This window comes from Aspergillus tubingensis (genome assembly GCF_013340325.1).
Source record: "Aspergillus tubingensis WU-2223L DNA, scaffold_2, whole genome shotgun sequence".
Lineage (NCBI taxonomy): Eukaryota > Fungi > Ascomycota > Eurotiomycetes > Eurotiales > Aspergillaceae > Aspergillus > Aspergillus tubingensis.
Window position 1 is genome coordinate 1,170,064 of NW_023336276.1, and position 21,246 is coordinate 1,191,309.

At 49.0% G+C, this 21,246-nt stretch overlaps 8 protein-coding genes across 8 annotated transcripts; 6 read left to right on the top strand and 2 right to left on the bottom strand.

Annotated features, from left to right (window-relative positions):
* Positions 1–2,523: 2,523 nt before the first annotated feature.
* On the top strand, positions 2,524–3,095 carry AtWU_00975 (LITAF-like zinc ribbon domain-containing protein; the record flags this gene model as incomplete). The annotated part of the gene is made up of 3 exons (XM_035496090.1): positions 2,524–2,545; positions 2,600–2,876; positions 2,930–3,095. 3 exons carry the CDS (start codon positions 2,524–2,526, stop codon positions 3,093–3,095), a joined length of 465 nt encoding a protein of 154 aa, XP_035351983.1.
* Positions 3,096–4,388: 1,293 nt separating this feature from the next.
* AtWU_00976 (uncharacterized protein) lies at positions 4,389–4,844 on the top strand (the record flags this gene model as incomplete). The annotated part of the gene is made up of 3 exons (XM_035496091.1): positions 4,389–4,426; positions 4,523–4,586; positions 4,644–4,844. The coding sequence occupies 3 exons, from the start codon at positions 4,389–4,391 to the stop codon at positions 4,842–4,844; spliced, it is 303 nt and encodes a 100-aa protein (XP_035351984.1).
* A 720-nt stretch (positions 4,845–5,564) lies between these two features.
* AtWU_00977 (uncharacterized protein) lies at positions 5,565–6,254 on the top strand (the record flags this gene model as incomplete). The annotated part of the gene is made up of 1 exon (XM_035496092.1): positions 5,565–6,254. One exon carries the CDS (start codon positions 5,565–5,567, stop codon positions 6,252–6,254), a length of 690 nt encoding a protein of 229 aa, XP_035351985.1.
* A 271-nt stretch (positions 6,255–6,525) lies between these two features.
* AtWU_00978 (uncharacterized protein) lies at positions 6,526–7,674 on the top strand (the record flags this gene model as incomplete). The annotated part of the gene is made up of 1 exon (XM_035496093.1): positions 6,526–7,674. The coding sequence occupies one exon, from the start codon at positions 6,526–6,528 to the stop codon at positions 7,672–7,674; it is 1,149 nt and encodes a 382-aa protein (XP_035351986.1).
* Positions 7,675–8,415: 741 nt separating this feature from the next.
* AtWU_00979 (similar to An14g04510) lies at positions 8,416–9,936 on the bottom strand (the record flags this gene model as incomplete). Its single annotated transcript, XM_035496094.1, has 1 exon — positions 8,416–9,936. One exon carries the CDS (start codon positions 9,934–9,936, stop codon positions 8,416–8,418), a length of 1,521 nt encoding a protein of 506 aa, XP_035351987.1.
* Positions 9,937–10,873: 937 nt separating this feature from the next.
* Positions 10,874–12,368, top strand: AtWU_00980 (similar to An14g04520; the record flags this gene model as incomplete). The annotated part of the gene is made up of 2 exons (XM_035496095.1): positions 10,874–10,887; positions 10,961–12,368. The coding sequence occupies 2 exons, from the start codon at positions 10,874–10,876 to the stop codon at positions 12,366–12,368; spliced, it is 1,422 nt and encodes a 473-aa protein (XP_035351988.1).
* Positions 12,369–13,756: 1,388 nt separating this feature from the next.
* On the top strand, positions 13,757–14,732 carry AtWU_00981 (NmrA-like family protein; the record flags this gene model as incomplete). The annotated part of the gene is made up of 2 exons (XM_035496096.1): positions 13,757–14,011; positions 14,073–14,732. The coding sequence occupies 2 exons, from the start codon at positions 13,757–13,759 to the stop codon at positions 14,730–14,732; spliced, it is 915 nt and encodes a 304-aa protein (XP_035351989.1).
* Positions 14,733–18,605: 3,873 nt separating this feature from the next.
* Positions 18,606–20,588, bottom strand: AtWU_00982 (MFS transporter; the record flags this gene model as incomplete). The annotated part of the gene is made up of 3 exons (XM_035496097.1): positions 18,606–19,268; positions 19,323–20,244; positions 20,323–20,588. 3 exons carry the CDS (start codon positions 20,586–20,588, stop codon positions 18,606–18,608), a joined length of 1,851 nt encoding a protein of 616 aa, XP_035351990.1.
* Between the last annotated feature and the right edge of the window lie 658 nt (positions 20,589–21,246).

Genomic DNA, 21,246 nt, shown 5'->3' on the forward strand with positions numbered 1-21,246 from the left:
CCCGCCCACTTTCCGATCCATCGCTATTGTTGACGGTAAAATGATGCTGCTGATATCTATCATGCTATCATGAAAAATAGACGGCAACAGCAGTAATTGTGGCTGTAGAACATTGCTCGCATGGGATGAAATTTATGGGTGCTTGGGCCCAAATTACAGCATAAACCACAAGCATTATCCGCTAATAGCGTCCATGCATCGGAGATATCAGGTTAGCAAATACATAACTTACGCTATTTGGTCATTTGTCGTTCAGGTCGTAATGCGTACAGAAATTAGGCTTGGAGTGTTCAGCAGACGGAAAGCAAGCAGCTTGCATAGGTACTAGTGTGGCGTAAGCGACCGTCAGCATCATAAACAGCATGCACTGGTGAGTATACATGAATGTGCCATACAGCATGTTTCGATTGGCTTTGGGGTCTAACTGTACGAAGTGGCCGACCGGAGAGAGCAACCTGAAACCATGTTGGTAAATACCTCACCGCATGTGTGTTTTCTTCCATTAGGTCTACTCACCTAGAGCTATGCCGCCATGCAGGTAGATTGCGCAAGCCTCCTGTATCATTTGAGACATCGAAGTATAGGAAGAAAAACGTGCCTAGGGAGCACAAAGACACGCAGCAAATATCAGGGCCGAGATTCAGCAGCTCAATCATGAGCCAAGTAGAAACGTCAACGTTGAATTCGCAAAGACCAGTATCAATTATAGCGACCTAGGATTACTTGATATACAAAGGTGTTTTGACGGATTCAGTTGAATCCTGTATCTTCCACACCATGGTCTGAGATCAACCTTAACATTACGAGAAACCCCATACCACCTAATTTCACCATTAGATCAGGAAAACCAGAATGTGCAGAGACATCTCAGAATGACCAAGGTTGAATGCCTACCTAGAATGTCCAGTAGAGAACAAAAAGACCTAAGAGTCTGAAGTACAGAATACAATGATTGTGCTCGGGCAGCCTTCGAGGACTTTTTGAAATATCCAACAACCAACCAGACGCGCAACGCGCAGACTTCACTGTAGAAGAGAGCTGGACACGACTCATAAAACCACGCAGGGCCCCGACCGGCCAGTGACGAACATCTGACCGAGTAGGGGAGATAAGTCCTGGCACGTTTTGAAACGTACATCGTTCAAACTACCGTAGCTCTGGATACGGATGCACCCAGGGACGCAAGATTGCTCCGGCTGCTGGCCGGATGCCATGACATCTTCTGTGGCCTGGCTGTATGGGATCAAGGTCGCAGTCAGCACAGGGGTTTCCGCCAGTCAAAAAGAACAACTCACTTGCCGGAGTAGACAGGGAATTACTGCATACCTCGGCAGGTTAATCCGAGTGAGCTTCGCCAAAGCATCGTCAACCGACGGGTAAAGCGTCGCCCTAAGGTATGGAAACGCGTCTCATCAGAGTAAACTTGCTGTAGCCCGGTAATGGCATTCAAAGCAGCTGACCCGTCAAACTGTATATACAGTGGTGAACAGTTTCAGGAACAAATTCATCTTGTTTTCATTCAACCGGAGGAGTGAGGTGCAGAGAATGATTAATGTGTTCGTTCATGGAGGAGAGAGAGGGAGAGAGAGAGAGAGAGATCAAAGGGGAAGGCAAGTGTCGATCACAAGGAATTAACTTCCGATGAGTAATGGCAGGAACTATCCTAGCTTGTGCTGTCTCACTCACTGCTACGTTGTGGGTGGAGCTTTCTTTTGTTCAAACCCAGCAAATGGCCCCCAAATCAGATATGTGGATGATATCGAAGCAAACACCAGCAAACGGAAAGCAGAACCGAGAATCATACCACTGATGAGGTTATCCAACTTTTCGAAACCATCAAAGACATCACAGGGTAAAATCGGAGGAAACTACGTCAAAGCATTCCAATCGACCAACTCATGACCTCGCCAAGTTTCAGAAGTTCAAACTAAATTGAAGGATGAGCGCCCGTCATTCTTGGGACTCAGTTTGGTACAATCTTGGCCGTGGCAGCGCCCCTCGTATTTTTTACCTTTCCCTGCCACAACTCACAAGGCTACCCTTGTACACTGCAGATCAAGAAGGCACTGCCCTGAAATCCTAGCCACGAAGGAATGCCCAGAGTTCCCCGCCCCTACCTGAGCCTCTCGCGTGAGAGCCTTTCCCCAGACCATGTTTGCCTAGAACTACTAGTAATTAGGCGCAATCTCAGCCTCGTCCCGCGAGCCCAACGGCCACTTCATCCCCCCTGCCAATCGCGTGGATCTCCTTCCCACAAATGATTGATCGATGTGTGTCTCATCCCCAGAAGGTCACCGGAGCACGAGCAAATAGAATTTGTTTCGTATCCAAGTTGGCTCGCGATGCGTTCCACAAATAATTCTAGGCGTTGGCTCGGACGAGGCTTTGAGCCTCCAAATCTAAATTAGTACAACTATAAGAATGCGCCCGGGGATGGAAATAACTAAGATGTTTTTTCTCTGAATTACACACTATCTGAAGACATTTACTCAAAGCTCAACCCGTACTTATTCACTATTCACAATGGCCGAGAAAGCAAACCCTCGTGCGTTCACCCTAGAAGGAAATGCATCATGTACTCCACTAACTTTACTACCAGCAGCAGTTCCTACCTACGAGGAACAACAACAGACGGAAACCCACGAGCTTTCCTCCAAAGAAATGCCTGCATATGCGCAGCCTCCCACCGAACAGACGCCTGAGATCCAACCGCATCAGCCCCAGCAGACCTTCTATGCAGGCTCCCAACACCCGAGCGGCTATAATACTCCGACTCCACTGTATGCACTGCAGAAAACGCCAGCACCTGTCGACTGTCCGGCCTGTGGAGAGCGGAAAATGACTCGCGTGGAGGCAGAAACGGGCAGTTCAACTCAGTATGTGTGCACAGTTTTCACGATAATGGACCAGACTAATAATGTGTTCATAGTGCTTGGGCTGCAGTGCTCTGCTGCTGCCTGTGTCTGGGATGTATTCCGTATATGATGTCGTCGCTGAAAAACCAATGTCATTACTGCGGAAATTGTGGTGCCTTGTTGGCTACATGGCATAACAGTGGACGGACGGATGTGCATCAGCCTGGCTCGAAGAAGTAATGGGGGTTTATTATGCTGTTGCCTATGCCTTTTTTTTCCGCGTGTTTCATGTGATACCACTATGAGTCTATTACCGTACCCTTGGATATTAGTTGTGATAATTGGGAAACGTTTACCTTTCTATTGTCTGCGTATAGGCATGAATGTTTGATGCTTAACCTATGGGAAATAAGCATTCTAACACAACATGTTAGAAGGAAACCAACCTCTAGGTCATTCTCAAGCTTACGCTTCTGCCTTGAGATCTAAACTTAGTTGGTTTTGCGAGCTTCACATGACCGAAGGGACATTGTCCAAGCACTTACACTACTTCACTGTAGTACCTCTGTGCATACTCGCATGTGGCAGAATGAATTGGACATTTGAAACCGGGATCTCTATGGCTGAAGCACAAGTACCCGATTGGGCAATTTCTGAGGCGGTCGCAAGCTCCCAGTCTCTATCTCGAACTGCTGATCATCTCTTCTGCGGGCCCGTTAATCAGCCATGATAGGTCGCACTACGAGAACTGGACCCAAGTGGGACCGTTTATTTCAACCCTAATGGCTGGACCCTGGATCTTTTCTACAGTATAATCTTCTGGCGTCCAAGGACATTGATTCCGGAAGGATTCTTTGGCTCTCCCAAGCTCTTCCGAGTCCAGCGAATAGTAAATCCATGTCTCGTTGCATCAGCGATGCTGGGAAGGGGCCGATTAGATAAGAGCGCGGACCGAATGTATGACGTCAAGGATGTTCCTCCGGCGAACACGAGAAGGGGCCTGTTCTCTAGAATTTCTATCAACAAAGCTGGAGCTGGAGCTTATGGATGAATCCTCGATTCTCCTGTCCACGACTCATTTACCCTGCATCCACTGCAGCCGGGCACGAATCGGGAGGCCGGGCGGTGGTAGGGAACCATGGCCGTGAAAGAGTGGTGACGCCAGCGGGACGAGCGGATCGCCAAACCTTGATCACAATTGATTTCATGACTGTTCCTTTTGGTCAGGCATCGCGATACGCGTTATATGGCATGCAGATTGGGGAGGAAGCGTTAGGAATGGGCATTGACGGTTGCGAATGGCTTCTGTGTAACTGGAGGTGGGGAGATTACACACCTCCCTGTCTAGAGTGCTGCCGCGCCAATTGACTACCATGAATGGCTTCAACTCGAGCTGTTGTGTGTTGATTGACCCTTGAGCGTCCCGAGTTCGGCTTACCAAGTTACCCTCCTGTCAGAAATAAGCTTCGTGGACCAGCCCATCCAGCGTTGCATGCATGTGCCCTCCTTCACGTCATTGCGATCCTTGCTGTCATGACCTTCCGCTGCTCCCGATGCAGCCAGTCCTACCAGTAACCAGGGTTGTTCATCCGCCCGTCCAACTCTTCCCTTCTCTTTATTCTCCTCGTGTCATATCATCTCTGCTTCCCGTGTCGTTGTTCTTGCAGGTCGTGGGCATCCTCAATCTGTCTTGATCAGTCCTCGTTCACCGAAGCCGCGCGGTCATTGTTCGTGAGTTGCACATGCTTTGAGGGGATTAATTCTGTGTGGTAGGCTAATAGGAAGTAGATCATGGCCGCTATCGACCTCCTCGCCCTCGAAGCACGACACCAAGTGATCAAACGAAGCAACTGGGCCGGCGAGAACCCGGGCGTGGTCCTGGTTTTCTGCATCGTTTTCATCGTTGCTGTGGGAATCATCGCACTCTTCATCTACCGAAAATGCATGGCACGGAAAGCAGCTAAGCAGTCATATGAGGTCGAAGCTTGAACCTGTGACTGATCCGACCGATGATGCTGTGATACGAGAGTATTGGAGAAAGAAGGATGGAAGGATGAAAAGGATACGATTTCGGGCTGGCTACGTCGCTGCAACGATTGATACGCACGTTCTCCTTATCTTTGTGTGCCTTTTGTCCGTCCGTCAAGGATACCCGCTCTTGCTTTTGGTGGATCTGGGCGCTGACGGATTGCGTTTTTTAATGGATTGCTTGGTCTGTGTTGGCATAAGGGTAAAGAGTCTTAGTTGGATGGGAAGAGAGGATATACTGAATACATACTTTTTAATTTTGCCAATTATATTATCCCAACTGGATGTTATTTCAACACCTAGATTTTGCATGGTGATCTCAAAAGAACTAACTGTATATTGCTGGGAACAAATTTGACTGAATCACCCAAGTATTACTATGAAAGAGCTGCCACGGCTTGGATGGGCCACATCCGCATGGGACCAGCAGTTGCGCCAATGATGGGACTGCAAGTGGTCCAGATGGCAACGGATCTCGTATTCGGGTTGATCGTCATCAGCACAGAATAAGGTTCATAGGAAAGCTCCAGTCTTCTCTTAAAAGATTGACTGATGCACTTGAAGGTCGCAAAAATATGTCAGATGCATGCTTCCGTAACTTCAAACTACTTAGTATTTCCCTCATAATAATCTGCCGCTGGTCGCACGGAAGGAGCCTTAGGCGCTCACCATTTAATTAAAATGCCCTCCTTCCTCTCTGTTTCATCCTTTGTGCTCGCTGCTTCCCTCAGCACCATCACATATTTGACTTTCCTCCACCGTTGTCTCAAAAACCGAATACACCACGAGACGCATTGCGGTACACTCTCCAAATCGGTTTCTTCCACCATATCCACGATACCCTCCGAAGTCTACACACCAGAATACTATGCTCTCCACGATCGAGCTAACCGCCGGGTGCCTCGCCAACTGCTTCCCCGCCAGAAAGACGCTGAAATCCTGACCATTCTCTTGCGTCGCAACATGACAGCCTTCGCTCACTTTCCTCAGTGCTATATGCTGTGGCTGATCAGCCCAGCCACACAACGCCCAACGTTCCATACGTCACATATTGACTCGCTGGATTTCAACAAGGGCGATGTTATCTGCGGAATCTACCGTGTCCTAGACCGAACCGCGAACAAAGTCGAGTTCGGAATGACCTACAAAGGGGTGGATGGGCGATTGGTGATCCGATTTTGGGATGAGGACAAGGACGTTGTTTTCGCCAGTGAAACTGCAATGTGGACAAAGGCGGATGAAACAGAGCGCACCACAATGCCACTTGAAAACCCAGTGCTTCGGTTCTTTCATGAACTGGCCGCATGGTGGCTGTTAGATTCCGGAGTCAAATATCTGACGGACTTGGATGCAGAATTGGAGGATGATTGATACTCGAATTGTCCCATCAATGTGAACGATCTAGAGAGAAACATGCCGTATCAACTAGCTCCAAATTCCGACAACGTTATGGCTCATGATCGGAATCTCCACAAGAACGCAATGGTATTACTCTCTTACTTTGTCTCGTCCTACGTATCGCACACATATAAGCCTCCTTGAAATCCCTATGTGTGCAACGGCTTGAGACGTTCACTATTGCTCCAAATCTTCCAACGCATCCTACAAAGGCCAAATCCGCCTCAGACCCCAAGCAAACATTATGTGCCAATATACCTTCCACAACAACCCTGACTGTGGCCATATTGCAAACTTCAGCCTTGACATCTGTGTTGATATGATGAATGCAATGCGCGAGGGCACCAAGAACCCTCCTGACCACAAGGTCACCACTGTCCATGACCTTCTGCCGAAAGGTCCCTTTTACCAGTGTCGTCCATGTGAGGGCAAACTTGCCAAGGTGGACACCAACTGTTCTGACTGCTCCGATTCTGAATATGTCGTTTTGGAGGGTCAAAACGCAGGTGTCCCAATTGTGCACAGCTATATGGAGATGTGCCTGAATGAGAAGAATACACCACCCGATGGTTGTGGCAACTTCGTGCATGTGAACCAACCGCCACGACTGGGGACCCCTACCCCGGCACCGAAACCGATGTCTGCCAGCCAAACTCTGAAGATGAGGGATCTGGCTAGTAGTGAATCGGAGATCCATCCACCGATCAGCATGATGGAAACGCTGGAAGGATATGAAGATTTCCTGAAGAAATCAAACGAACAACTTCGTGCTCGTCGCCCGCCTTCCACCCCTATTCGCAGTCCAGAGTCAGGGAGCTACGGGGATATACCTGTTGCGAACCAATCATGGTATGCGAGTGATTCGGACACAGAGACTGACCAGGTGCAATCTCCCCGTCCCCTTGGCTCTCCTTTCAGCTCACCACATCGGGCCCCACGACCAAAAGAAGCCCCATTGCGTGTATCCGACTTGAATAGCCCACCACCTAGTCAACAGCCAGGCTATCTCAAGGCAACCCCCCGATTGACCAAGGCAGGGATTCAGGGCGAGGCTGCACCTGTTTACCGATCGAACGGTGCCACAACTCCGCCCAACCAGCAATGGTATTCGACGCTGCTTCCTTGCACCCCTTCTCATCTGATCATCCCCCAACGCTATTCTCCACCATCCGCACCGCGCAAGACTCATCGGACAGAATATTCGCAGTATAACCCGGTGGACACGTCGGGCATCCCTTTCCGCCGCGAGTACAGGTTGCCGCGCCACGATGTTCTAAACACAGTCCTTCAGTCCCCACCGTCGCAATATCCTGAAAGTTATAACAGAAGCTATTCAAGACAGTACTGGGGTGCCGTATCCGGTATGACTCCTGCGTGCGATGAGCGATGGTAATATCCCATCGATGGCAGTATATGGGGGTTCGATGATATCAGCGATTACCAAGTTCATATTTCGGTCTTCTTGTTGGTCTGATTTATACTATATATACACAAAAATACCCATGGATGCATGCGTTCTGTTTCACTGCTAATCGATTATCTTTCGGGTTTCCATGCGAGAGTGATGGCGATGATATCAGTGACAGGCTGAGTGACAGCCTGAGAATGTGATTTGGTGTTTCACCTTGAGTTATTGGTTCAAATGGTTGATAATATCTGACAGTATATTTGTTGTGAATTGTCAGTTTTGGTTATGGTTATTGCAAATGGACATTCCATCTATTAAATTCAAACTCCCATTCTGCTCCATTGTAATCCGTAGACTAATAGACACACTACGCAAGTAAGCAGTGATCATGAACGAACAGGTAAATTGAAGGAATACAGTCTTTATCTATAGCCTACGAGCTTAGAACCCATACTACCACGCATACTGCACGAAAATAAAATGCAACTCGTAAGTATCATAGTAAATAGTATCAACGAGCTAGTAGTCATTAAGCTATTGTATTACCCTCCAACACCAACACCAATAATCAAACAAATAAACCAAGGTTATCACATCACATCAAATCAAATCATAACATCATAAATCATAACTCATGCAATGACACCCAAAACTATACCCCAACTCCAACCCTACTACCCAACAAACAACCAAACAACAAAATCACGACTCAAGAGAAAAGAAAGATCACTGCCACTTCCCCCGACACATCGGACAACTCGTCTGCCGATCACCATCAAGCGCCGAAGCTATCCACCGATCCATACACTCGTGGTGGAAGTTATTTCCGCATTGCTTCTGGCACCAGACGATAGAGGTGTCGTCCTCAGGGTTATGGCTGTATTGGGTAGGATATCTCTGTAGAGGGCAGAGGCATATGCAGCAGTCGCCTTCGATAGGGTGGCGGGTGATGCCATGTTCTGAGATGGTGGGTGGAGTGGAGGGAGGGGGGGTTGAGGGGGGTGTGGGGAGGTGTTGGGGGCTAGAGGTGGAGGTGGAGGTAGGGGCAGGCTGGGTGGTGGTGTCTTGGGTGGTTGTGGATTCTGGAGTGTCTGTGGGGGTAGAGCGAGGTTCTTCGGTGTTTGAGGGAGGAGGGCTTGGGAGTTGAGGGTTTGGAGTGGAAGTTTCCGAGGTTACTGTAGAAGAGGTGGATTCGGGTTCTTGGGTGGTTGTGGATGAAGGACGCTCTTCACTGTTGGGTGTAGTTGTGGTATTGGCAGATTCGGTTTCTGCGCTGGGAAGGCTAATTGCTCTTCTTGTGCTCGAGCTCGTGGTGTCGGAGACGGAGGTAACATTGTTGTTGCTTCGCTGGGCAGGAGATGGAGTAGCTAGTGCATCGCTGGTATCACCGATCTCAACAACTCTGGACACAGAGCTCGGAGTAGCAGCACGTCGTTCAGCTTGAGCAGGAGTAGCTGGGCCATCGCTTGTCCTCTGGACCCTGGTTGTGCTAACAATGGTGCTTCTGCGTAGTTGCACGTTCGTGCTGGTAGAAGTGTTGACCTGCAATGTCGTTTCGACACTCCCTCCACGAGCATCCTGCCTCCGTGAAGACAGCAAGCCACTGGACTCCGAGTTCCTCTGGAACCCGTATGCCTCGTTCCGCTCCACCATAGTAGTCTCGGTTTCAAAAGTAGGAGAAGGAGAGGCTCTTCTTCTCGCCTCTTCCTGTCCTCGGGCATATCCCATAGCCGCACTTCTTCTGACCATGTCTTCAGTGTCCCGTCTAGTGCGCTCTGCGTCTCTCTTCGCCCTCTCTTTCTCCCGCTCCGCTCGCTCTGCCTTACGAATTGCATCCTGCATCTTTCTTTCGAGTTCCGCAAGTCTGTTCTCTATGATGCTTGTTTCATCACGCATCCTTGGTGACGGTGATCGCCGAGGCATCGATCTACTCGGCGAGCTCCTAGGAGGAGACCGATGTTTAGCGATGTATTCATCGACTCGAGAGACCCAAGTATTAGTTAGGCCAGCAGCTTGGTTCTGGTGATAACGTAGGCAGAGGACGAGAGGAGCCAACTCCTCAAGTATATGATCAATAGACCGGCCGGCTTTGAGCAAGCGGGTCCCTTGGTCGAGAAGGGAAACTGCATGTCGGCGGTTTCTGGCGTTTGTGGGGTTGCGGCAGTGACGGCCCTGTGAGGGCGCCCAGCCAACACAGGATTGGCTTTCTGGGTAGATTCCGAGAATGTCGGAGAGATGGTGTGTCATTATGTTGTGTGCCGGATGGGCAGCAAGAGCAGGCTGGGTATGCAGTAGACAACTAAAAGGGAAGCGCTTGCTCAGTGGTTGCGGTTCAAGTACGTAGGACACAAGCAGCGCAAAGAACAAAATTCTCTACCAAATATATAAGATGAGTTGAAAAGCTTAGAAGTAAAAGTCTATTGATTCCATCCGCCAGACGTTCTAGATGACGCCTTTATACCTCATGGTCCATGGTCCTTATCTCAAGATGGAGGGAGGCCATTGTGGCTGTTCACTACACCCTCTCTACCAGCAACGAGGCTGAGCAGCAAGCTAACCGTTGACCCCTGTTTGAGAGAAAGGCTGAGATAGCGACCACGCATGGTAGTTCGAACGATAGTGCGACTGGTGGTGCACGAGCTACGGGGTTAGTGTGCATTTAGGGTCAGCGTGATTGGTGTTAGATTGGCGTTGGGACGATCAACTAAATATGGCTCACTCCCGGAGGGATGGAATAAATTGGGCTACTTTTAGTAATTTCAGTACGTACTAGTACTAGTATGGAAGCGGGGGTGGATACCAAAAATACCCACCGCCTTTGGAGTTCCAGTTCCGAGTTGCTGCAACAATGGGATCATCGCGTCATTTTCTGCTCTTTCTTACTTCCCCAAAAAGATCAATTCATTATGTCAGAAATTGTATAAATAATGCCTGGTTCCTGCAACTCGTTCAGGGCATTCACTGTGCCAAATGGCTTCTTTCTCCTTGACCGCTGGTTTGTGTTATTCTTTCCAATCTATTTAATACTCTGCCCCTGGCCTGGGTAGCTTTAGCTTGTAGTATATACTATACTATCATATCATTACTATCTCAAGACACCTTCCCGTCCCTACATATCTGCCCAGAGGGTATAGTAACCTTCGTACCTTTCTCGTCGTGACTTTCAACATACTGTGAATGAGCCATGGAACCAGATCGGTATGCTCATTGCTATCCCCTGGGACTTTCTCCCAACAACTCTTCTTATCTTGTTGTTGCTGACTGTCTTAAGCCCCAAGCGACACCTCTTATCATTACCGGCGGAGATCCGGATCCTAATCTATAAGGCGGTGTTTGACGATAACGATGTCTGTGAAATACAACGCAGGGCCATTCCTGTCTGGTGCCCGGTCGACAAATGCTGGTATAAAGCCCGGCGACAGTTTATGGCCGACCAGACGAATCGAAATAGCTGGGATGGCTTCTGTTCACATCCGGGTTGTCAAACAAAACAAGGCCAAACAGTCAGTCGTGACATCTACGTCGGCCATGGTCCACTCATAGCTTCCGGGCATTATCCTTGCCCCAAATCCCTGGAGAGGAATCCGGCGCTTAGTCTCGGCTTCCTTCGCACCTGTCGTCAGGTATACGAAGAGGCAAGACATTTCCCCTATAGTCGAGCCACCTTTTTCACCCAAGAGCTTGGCAGCTTTGCCAACTTCACCTATTCCTTGAAAGCATGGCAGGTGGCTTCCATAGCCCATCTCAGAATCCGGATTCCATTGGTGCAGAGCGTAGAGACACATCTGGCCGAATGGAACGAAACGCTTTCTTTGATCAGCCTGGCGTTCTATGGCTTGTCTACGATTTCTGTGGATGTCCACTTCCGCTATGCTGAGCAAACCTGGAGGGACACCTTCTGGGATGGCGGACTCCTAGAATTGGATCGGTTAAAGTTGAAGGGCATGCAACTCGTCATCTACGAGGGGGAAAGAAACCCCAGACAATTCTTCGAGTATTCGGCGGGGACCCTGGCATCTGCACAGCCGAATCAGGAGGCTGCCACTCCCAACCCCATCAGCTTCCACCATGCCCGTGATACCCTTCGACAACGGGACCAGTCGCGCATTGATCCCAACGATACCGGGCGCTTATTTTTCCGCCTCTCGCCCAACGACTTCCCCCTCTATGTATGCAATCTCATCCACTTGCTTCCTCAGCGGCCTCGCACTGAAGCGGAGATCCGGCGCGAGGATAGACATCAGCGGGACTACAATTACCACTACGCCTATCCTGAGGACGATCCTGAACACGTGAACCCAATCTTCGGCTTCCAGTTCAGTGACGCTCTCAAGGGAAATAAGGATGAGATTGCGCGAGGGCTAGATAAGCTGCAACGGTCTCGCAAACGCTTGCAGCAACAGAAGGCCAAGTCACCCTTACCTATGCCCTACAAGCCCAGTCGGAGAGGTGTCTACCCACAAAGTCGGAGGAATAGCCAGGAGTATCAATCCGACCGCAGTGATATGGGCGAGGAGATTGAGCGTCCCGGAGACTGGAGACGCCGTTTGGTTCAGGAAAAGTTTGCACCGTTTATGGAGTCCTTCCCCTTGTCAGCGACCCGAAAATACCCCGGACCCCAGAGCATTTGTTTGAATTGCCCACGAGAGGCCACTGGAGACAGCGAGCATGTGAAATAAAAGTTTGAAATGGTCTCACTGCATGTATATAGTGAAGCCATATTTTCCTTAATAGATCACCAATAGTCGTCTGTTCCAAGCAGAGGGCCTTGAGAATTCATGATTAGCAAAAAAACATCCGTATAGTACCATTCCCTCTTGCCCGATCCCCAGCCAAGACCAAGCAGCGAGACAGGCAGTCCCCATGTCCCTGAAACTCCTTGCTTGTTGCACAACGAGCAACTAACACCGTGATGTTGAGCGGTACGTAATGTTGTGGGGGAAAGGGAGGAATGGGGGAATTTCCCGTACGTAATGGCATCTGCGGTGGTTGGATGGGATGGTGCCGGGATCAGTCATTCGTGATACTTACTTTTACTTACTCACACACACTTCTTGGGGAAGGTGAAGTGGTCAAAGTGGAAACAAATTGCAGCAGTTGCGGTGGAGAGAAGCCTGGGCTGGTGGAGCTGTAACCCATTTCAGGCGAGTGTCGTGATTTCTTCCCCATTTCTCTTTGTCATCCCCAACCGGGTTTAGCCACCCGGTCAACTTCAACCAACCAGTCAGAGAGACTTTTCTCGGCCACGGGGAAAATCAAACCTTTTAGGTTCATATGACCGCCTTTCAATAATTAATTAATTAGTTGAGTTTTTGCCATGAGGGAAGCTCCTCCTGGTTACTAGTGTAATGCGGGCAGGTCACGGGTCGATGGGGCAAGAAAGGGGGTCTAGATGGATCACAACATCTCCTCTCCTCTTTGCGGGGTATTACGTTATAACCTCGGACGCTGGCGGCTTCTCCATGCCGATCTGCTGAGGTACTTACTTTACTAGTGGGTTCTAGACTAGCCCTGTACAACTTTTGCCTTGAAAATTCGATGCGTTTGAATGTCTGGGCATTAGCATCATTGCTGCTGGTTATGATTATATCCCTCAACCTTCTTTTTTGGTCTCATTTTCATTTTCATTTCTTTTCTTTTCTTCTTTTTTCTTTCTGTCTTGCAGGTGGGGCGGTATGGTAATATTACGGTTTTTCCTGCAGCCTTGCGTAACTGGCCCTCATTGCCGGATTGGACTGGCTTTTGTGTAGTTCTCAGTCGGACCCAAGAATGGGTGAAGAAGAAGAAGAAGGGAAAAGAAACTGAGTGACCCTATCATGACTCAGATCATTGCAACCAGCCAATTGTTCAGACTTTTTTACTTAGTAATTTGTTATTGGTGGCCTTATTGGTCAGGTGCGCAAGGCATTTCCGGGTGCGGCCACCCAATGACCTCAACATGACAGATTCGGGAGATCGACCGGCCTTAATGCGCATCGCCATAGATGCTGTCTTCAGCTATTGTCTACTATCCTACCCCTGGATGATTGAACGTTGTGAATAATTACTCTGATACATCCTATCAATCATGGCTACCGCTCTACTCATCACTGGAGCCACTGGCAACCAAGGTGGTGCGGTCATCAATGCTCTGCTGGCGCGCGATGCAGACGTTGAGATCCTCGCCGTGACCCGCAACCCGCAGTCAGGAACATCGCAGAAGCTTGCCAGCAAGTCTCCCAAAATTAAGCTAGTTCAGGGCGACCTTGATCATCCGTCCGAGATCTTCGAAAACGCGAAGAAACTCGCCACTCGGCCCATTGCTGGTGTCTTTAGTGTTCAGGTAGTATTCAGCTATGTACCTTTACTTTCACCTACTTGCAGGATAAATTAACGCATGACAGAATCCTATGGCAAAAGGTCAAAATGTAGACAAAGAAGAAATTCAAGGGAAAGCCTTGATCGATGAATCCATCAAGCAAGACATCAGACATTTCGTCTACAGCTCCGTCGATCGCGGTGGTGATGCCTCCACCGATAACCCAACCAATATTCCTCATTTCATCAGCAAACATCACATCGAACACCATCTGTTTGAGCAAACCAAGGATGGTTCCATGACCTGGACTGTCCTCCGTCCGGTGTTCTTTTTCGAAAACCTTGTCCCCAGCTTCATAGGCAAGGTGATTACCACGGCCTGGGATGCCTACCTGCAGGGCAAACCGCTGCAGTGTGTTGCGGTCAGCGATATCGGGGTGTTTGCAGCCAAGGCTCTCCTCGAGCCACAAAACTACAAGAACCAGTGTATCTCTCTCGCCGGAGATGACCTGACATTTGAACAAATGCAGAAGAAGTTCAAGGCGAAGACGGGGGAGACAATGCCAACCACCTACCGGGTGGTTTGTTACTTATTGATGTGGATGGTCGCTGATCTGCGGATTATGTTCAACTGGTTCTACGATCACGGCTATGGGGCTGATATTCAAGGTCTAAGGAAGACGCATCCTGGCCTGAAGAACTTTGAAGCGTGGCTGGAGGAGGACAGCGAATGGGTAAAGCGTTAAGTTGGTCTAACACCACTGCGCTCCATGATTACTTCTGAAAAGTTCCAAATTGGTAACACTGTCACTTGATGTACCAGCAATGTTTGTTGTACTACTACCTACTTCAGCTGCTGCCTGGACTGTACTTTCTATCTATCTGTATGGATACCTAATGTTGAATGATAATTCTTGGGTGGTTGTACAACTCAAGTCCACATAACCATCTGGATACGGGAGGTCTAGCCAATCCATCCCTCTTCCTACTTCCCGCGTTTCACCTCATCCTGGACCACTCTGCATCTTGTACTCGAGATACCTCCATGTCACATGTTGTCAGCATTACCCTCCTCCGACTACTTATTTCCCTCCCTCCCCTCTCTTCCTCTTCATCCTTTTCCTACCGTCTTCCTATCTGCAAAGTGCCCTTCTTTCATCACTTTCACCTATATTCATTTCTGTCTCCCTATATACATATCCAATATACTCAATATATAGTGTCTCTCAGTTTTCATGTCCTCTCTTCTTCCATTCTCACTCCTACCTATCGTCTTCATTCCTTCAGCGCCTTTCGTTCAACCTTCTGACTCACCCTACTCAATGGACCTCTGAGAATGCCTCCTCACCTTCCTACTCGATTGCATCCATGTCCCCTCACAATCCCATTAGAGAGAACAAAGACCAACTATTTTCTCTATTTCAGTCTATATTGACCAGCCCGAAGAACATATGCTCATGGACGTGGGTTCATCCTGAAAGCAATGGGGTGGAGACTGTCACACGACGGGGCTGTCAAATGTCGTATGGGGAATACGGCGATTCGGCTCTGCACGCAAAGGGATAAACTCGGGATCAACTGCTGATGAAGTCAAGTGGTAATCCCTCTCTTATGGATTCTGGTCGTGGTTCTATCTGCCACACGTGATGGGGTGTACTCTATGGACGCTGTGATTGTGGGCCATCCAGGGATAGCAGAACCACTGTGAATGGCACCCGCTTGACCACTCTAGCACCGCCTGTGCTCGAGACTGATCGGAACAGCGTAAGTATAGAGGCAGTGCTGTCTCAGGTAGTTGACCCTCAGCGCCAGAGAACCTACATCGAATGTAACCATTCGGTCAACTATAAGAGACGATTTAATAACGTCCCCATGCGCCTGGTAGTGGAACTCGGTCCTAATGTATCTATACAGTTGCATACAAAGGACATTACCCTATCATATCATGATGATGGTGGTGAGGGGCAGAGAGTCACATACTGCTGGATAGGAGGGATATACTCACCAGCACCAGGTTTATTGTGCCTCTTGTGGAATTGTGCCGAACGTGGCGTGCGCTGGGGAACTGGGAAGTATATCGAGTGGAGTTAGTACGTCCTTCCTTACGTTGCCCTATATTGAGACCATCCTTGCTAATTATTCTGTCTCAAAGCTGATAGATGGCTGGAATACATGAGCTGCACCACACCGCGAGTAGGATACGGAGATGCCCGAATCGAATCGGATCATGGGGCTACTATACCATCGAAATACCACTGCAGTCACAATGGACTGCACGCGGTATGAACAACTCACAGAAAAGAAACTACATCACCACTCGTTCGACAATTTGCTTTGGTGCGAGAGGGGCCGTGCTCGAAAGCAGACACTGGCGATACAATCTTGTCACTTAGAGCACCCCATCCACAATCATGAGTGATGCGGTGAACGAGGACGATGCTCTTGGATAAAGAGGATCCTGAAGAGAACTGCCTGATACACCACATTTACCCACTGAACATCACGTTCTTAATGCTGGTATTCTACGATATTACGGGCTCACTTGCTATCAATTGGCCTAGCTCAAAAGGCTCAACGGAAGACCGAAGCAATATACATCGAAAGCATGACCAGCTACAGCCAATCTGTCTGTTCGTGGTCAATGCCCATGCGGTGTATACGCTCGTTGGATGGATGGATGAGATGATCTGTGCAATTCAAATTCATGACAACGAAGACAACCAGTCGCGGTGGGGCTTCTACAGGGCTTCTCCATACCTCTTCTAGTGTGTCTGCTATTAGTGATGGAAAAAGTCGCAAAACTACGTCAGAAGAGATCCGAAAGACAGTCGTGAAATGATCGAAATCTACAGACGTGACGCCCCCGAAAGCCAAGATCAAAGGCACTGGCATTACAAAGAGAAGAAGGCGATATTTCCCGGACATCGGCAGACCCCCGAGGGTATTGATTGGATATGCTGCGTCTGAAGTCTGTTAATGACTGGAAGCGGAGACTGACAATTAATCAGTTGCTGTCTGTTTGCTGGAGGTCTTGTGCGGACAACAACTTTGCAACCCGCCGGATTGAACTCCCAATTGATGTGGAGACGATCTGGAGAGTATCGATCAACCCATGGACGATATACCATCCTCGATTCGACTGACTCAATGAAGCCCACGCCCTCTTTGAGCATTACTTCAAAGCTGCCCCATCTCTAAACTTAACCCAAGCCTCCTCTCCGTCCTATCAGACCAGATGCACCGACTTAAATCCACCAAAATCCCTAATGAACGAGAAAAAGCTATACGCAAGGCTCAAACGAGAATTGCGAGGTATAGTCTGGGCAAAATGTCTACAACCCTGATTTGCCGTACAATCAGTCACGAGAGAGAAAGCCTGAAGCCATCTGAAGAGACCAACCCCCGATGTACTCTCAGCTTCACCCTTCCATTCCGTCCACACTACACCCTACGTCGTTCACCCGTGCATGCCAGTTTCTATCCTATGCATCTTTCCACATACACTATCGAGAGGCTATACCCATCAATAATCAAGTACGAACGACCATCCAACAGGCAATATGGGAGTTCATGGAGAACAAGCTCCGCAATTACACATTTCCATTCCACGTCAACAGTGTCCACACCACCTTATCGTGTTACTTCAGCATCATTAAACCCGCATGACAGACAAAACACCACCAAGAACAGTCTTTCAAAACTGTTATATATTGTCTTAAGCGTACGTACGTACTGACTCATAAAGAATTCCTACTTTCTCGTGTTACACCCAAAACTGACCATAATCCGCAGCCTCGTACGACATGATGGAGAGCTAGCACGCTACGTTAGTTGTATCAAGCGGAGCATCGAATGAACGCAATATATGATACACTTAAGATAATAGAAAGGAACTTCTCTTCTTCATACCCTCTCTTTTCTCTCTGCTATATCGACATCGTTGCGGGGCAATCATGAGTGAGGGTATTATATTACAAATAACTATATCACTATGTAAACATTCATTATACGGTACATCTAGTCTTGCCTCTGATTACGTTGAAGATGTTGTTTTCTCCACCATGAAAGAACATTACTTGTTCTGTCACCTACTTGATGTATTATATGGTTTGCATTATCTCACCACGCTAGGATCGATAGATCAGCCAGTACATTCACACTGAGCTTAGTATAGAGTTCAAGAATGAAGCGATCTTTGACGTAATGAAGTGCACGATGCCTGTTATTGATTGATAGACTAAACCAATAGGAACACTCATTCAATCAATTCCAGCTCAAAGCCATGCATGCTCTGCATTGCATATATAGTATAGTATAGATAGATAGATGATGAAACGACATTCTAGTAGCCCGATAGACGCGTGTAGTGTGGTATGGTGTGGTAAAACGAATGACCCGAGACCGCTAAAATAGCAATAGCAGCATGGAACATCAATCAGCGGATGTGAAAACCAATACTACCCTCTAGGGGGTAAGTTGCTCCGCTCCAAGTGAGGCACGAAAAAAAAGAAAGGAGAAATAAAATGCAGCGAGCGGCTAATATAACGCGAAACACCAACGTAGCTTCAAAATATACACAAAACCGTGGTAATTTGAGGGAAAGACAGTTTCTATAAGAATTAAACAACAACGCCTCGCCGTCTCCAATACTTCCACGCGATCAACCAAGCCCCAATAGCTATCCAGACGCTTACCGTACACCCCACGGCCCAGAACCCAAAGCACCTCCAGCCATGACATTGGCCGTCATTTGTGCCGTTTCCGTCGTCCATGGCGTCCTGGTATCCTTGCGAATACACTAAACCCCAGACGGCTGCTCCAGCGGCTGGAACCATGGCAACGATACCCCAGTTGGTGGCGAAGTTTTCGACGCCCCAGACGACGGAGATGATAATGGGAACGAGGGAGAAGGCACTGCCGTAGCCGAGACCTATCAGGGCCGTGGTGAGGTGGGTGAAGCCGGGGTATTGGAGGGGGATAGGGGAGGAGAGAAGAAGGTAGCCGATGGAGAGAAGGAAGGCGGAGGGGAGAAGGAATGCAAGACGGGTGAAGGTGGTGCGGTTGGTCGCCGATGTGATGGAGGCAGGGCGACTACTTTCTAAAGGACCGGGGAAGAGATGGGTTGCTGGCGGGGCGAAAAGATCGGAGAGCGAGCCGGTGAGAAGTCGGGCAATGGTGGAGGTCAGCGCGATGGTGCTGACATGGGTTGATGGTAGGCCTGCAGGTGACGAGGCGTTTGTAATATTTGATACGGGAGTCAGGGATTGGACAATAGTGCCCAGCTAGAGAGCGACTCAGTCAGCTTAAAACAAAACAGTATATTGGACGCAACATACGTTATTGATATATGCCTCTCCTGGTCCAGTGACCAGGAAGAAGCCAATCGCAAGCCACCACATTGACTTGTCCTGGAGGAAGATCCTCGTCTCATAGTTCAGCAGCCAGTTCTTCTTCCGACGCTCTTCTTCCTCCCTTTCCTTCTCAAGTCTTGCTGCTTCTCGCTCCTCTTCTGAGAGTGTCAGAGTTTGGTCACCGTCGGATCCGGTGCCGTCGTCGGCCTGCGAAAACGTTCCATAAGCAGCCTGGACTTCGCTCCTGGGCCGGAAGAACTCGCTCTCTTCAAGAAGGCCACTCCGCTCTAATTCCTCTACTGCCTCATCAATGTACTTTTCTTCGTTCTCATCCACGATCCTCAGAGCAAAGGTGCCAATCACACCAATGCAGAATAACAGGATCGCGAGGAATAAGAAGTATTTGTACACGTTGACGTCGCCACGAGCACCATCTTCAAGTCGGTCACACAGGAAGTACGTTCCCACCTGGCTCTGCCACATGCCACTAAGGCCAAACCCCGCGATAGGAACAGCAAGCATAATACCCTTATGCTTACCCCTGCCAAAGTTCTTGGCACATGTTGCGACGGCAGCCAAGTACATACAACTTGTAGCAACGCCAATGGCAATGAAAGCCACGATCATCACCCAAAACGGCCAGCCCTCGCCACCTGCATCAGGAGGCGGTCCACTCTTAAAGGCCAGTGCAGCCAGAAGGTAGCCAGCCCCAAACACGAAACCAGAGAATAAAGCGAGCGGAGATGGGCTGTACCGATCGCATAGATATCCAAAAAGCGGAACAGGTAGGTACATCGAGACTTCTGCGGCGATCGCAACAGCATTGACACGGAGTTGAGTGTAGTGGAGGCGAGTGAGCAACAGGGGTCCGTATAGCGAGAATGCGGTAATGCTACCAGCTCCAAGACTGATGACCACAATTCCGATTAGCCAGTTATCCAACGAGGATGTGATCAGCGCATCCTACACGCACAAGAGATCTTACCAGCTGATAACGCCCCAAGCAAAACTGCTAACCCGCACCACTTCCTTGGCCATTTTCTTTCTATCCCTTTCTAAGATCTCGTCGACAACATCATTTAGGAGACCATCGTCATTGTTGGTGGCCGATAAACATGACCCTGCCCGTGACCGTAGGTGTCCTCGCTGCTGCTCATCCGCCTCAGCATCTGCATCATCTAGTAACGGGCGATGAGCATCAAAGTCCCGCTTGTCGATAGCTGGGTCTTGCTTATCACGGGATGGCGTCATAGTGTCTCCCTTTTTGAATAGTGATAGCGCGATCTGGATGAGGACGACTTTTCACAGATTATAAATCCTTCGAGGGCATGAAGCGGGCAATAGCTGCCTGGGTAACGTGTTTCGGGTCCGACCAGGGGAAAGATAACAGTGTGCCTGGCAAGATGGGCCTGCCTGTGAGTTCTCCGCAAACTAGCCCTCCGCAAACGGAAATCAGAAGGCAGCAAACCAGAAAGATGAATCAACGCGAGTATAAGGGAGAGACAGAAGTACCCTAGGCCTTCAACACATCAAATAGGACCTCCCAGACATCGAAACTGGGAACCAGCAAGCCCCTGAGAAGCGTGAGGAGAAGGGAATGCGGAGATGGGCTGCTGACTGAGTGACTGACGAGGCGATGAGCCAAGCTGCGATTAGATAATAAGCCGTGAGGCGATAACCACACCGCTTATCGCCGCTATCACGTGGCTTGATGCCTGAAGGCCTTGGGCAGCACACATACACTGTAGCATCGTTATGCTGGTTTGTCACTTTGCAGTCTACGGCTGAACTCTTATTAACCATTATAGATATTCAATTCTCCTGTCCCCGTTCTAAGCTCAGCGCCTATAGGTATGTACACACAAAACACAACTACCGAACAACACTCTGTGGAAAGAAGCTGGGAAAA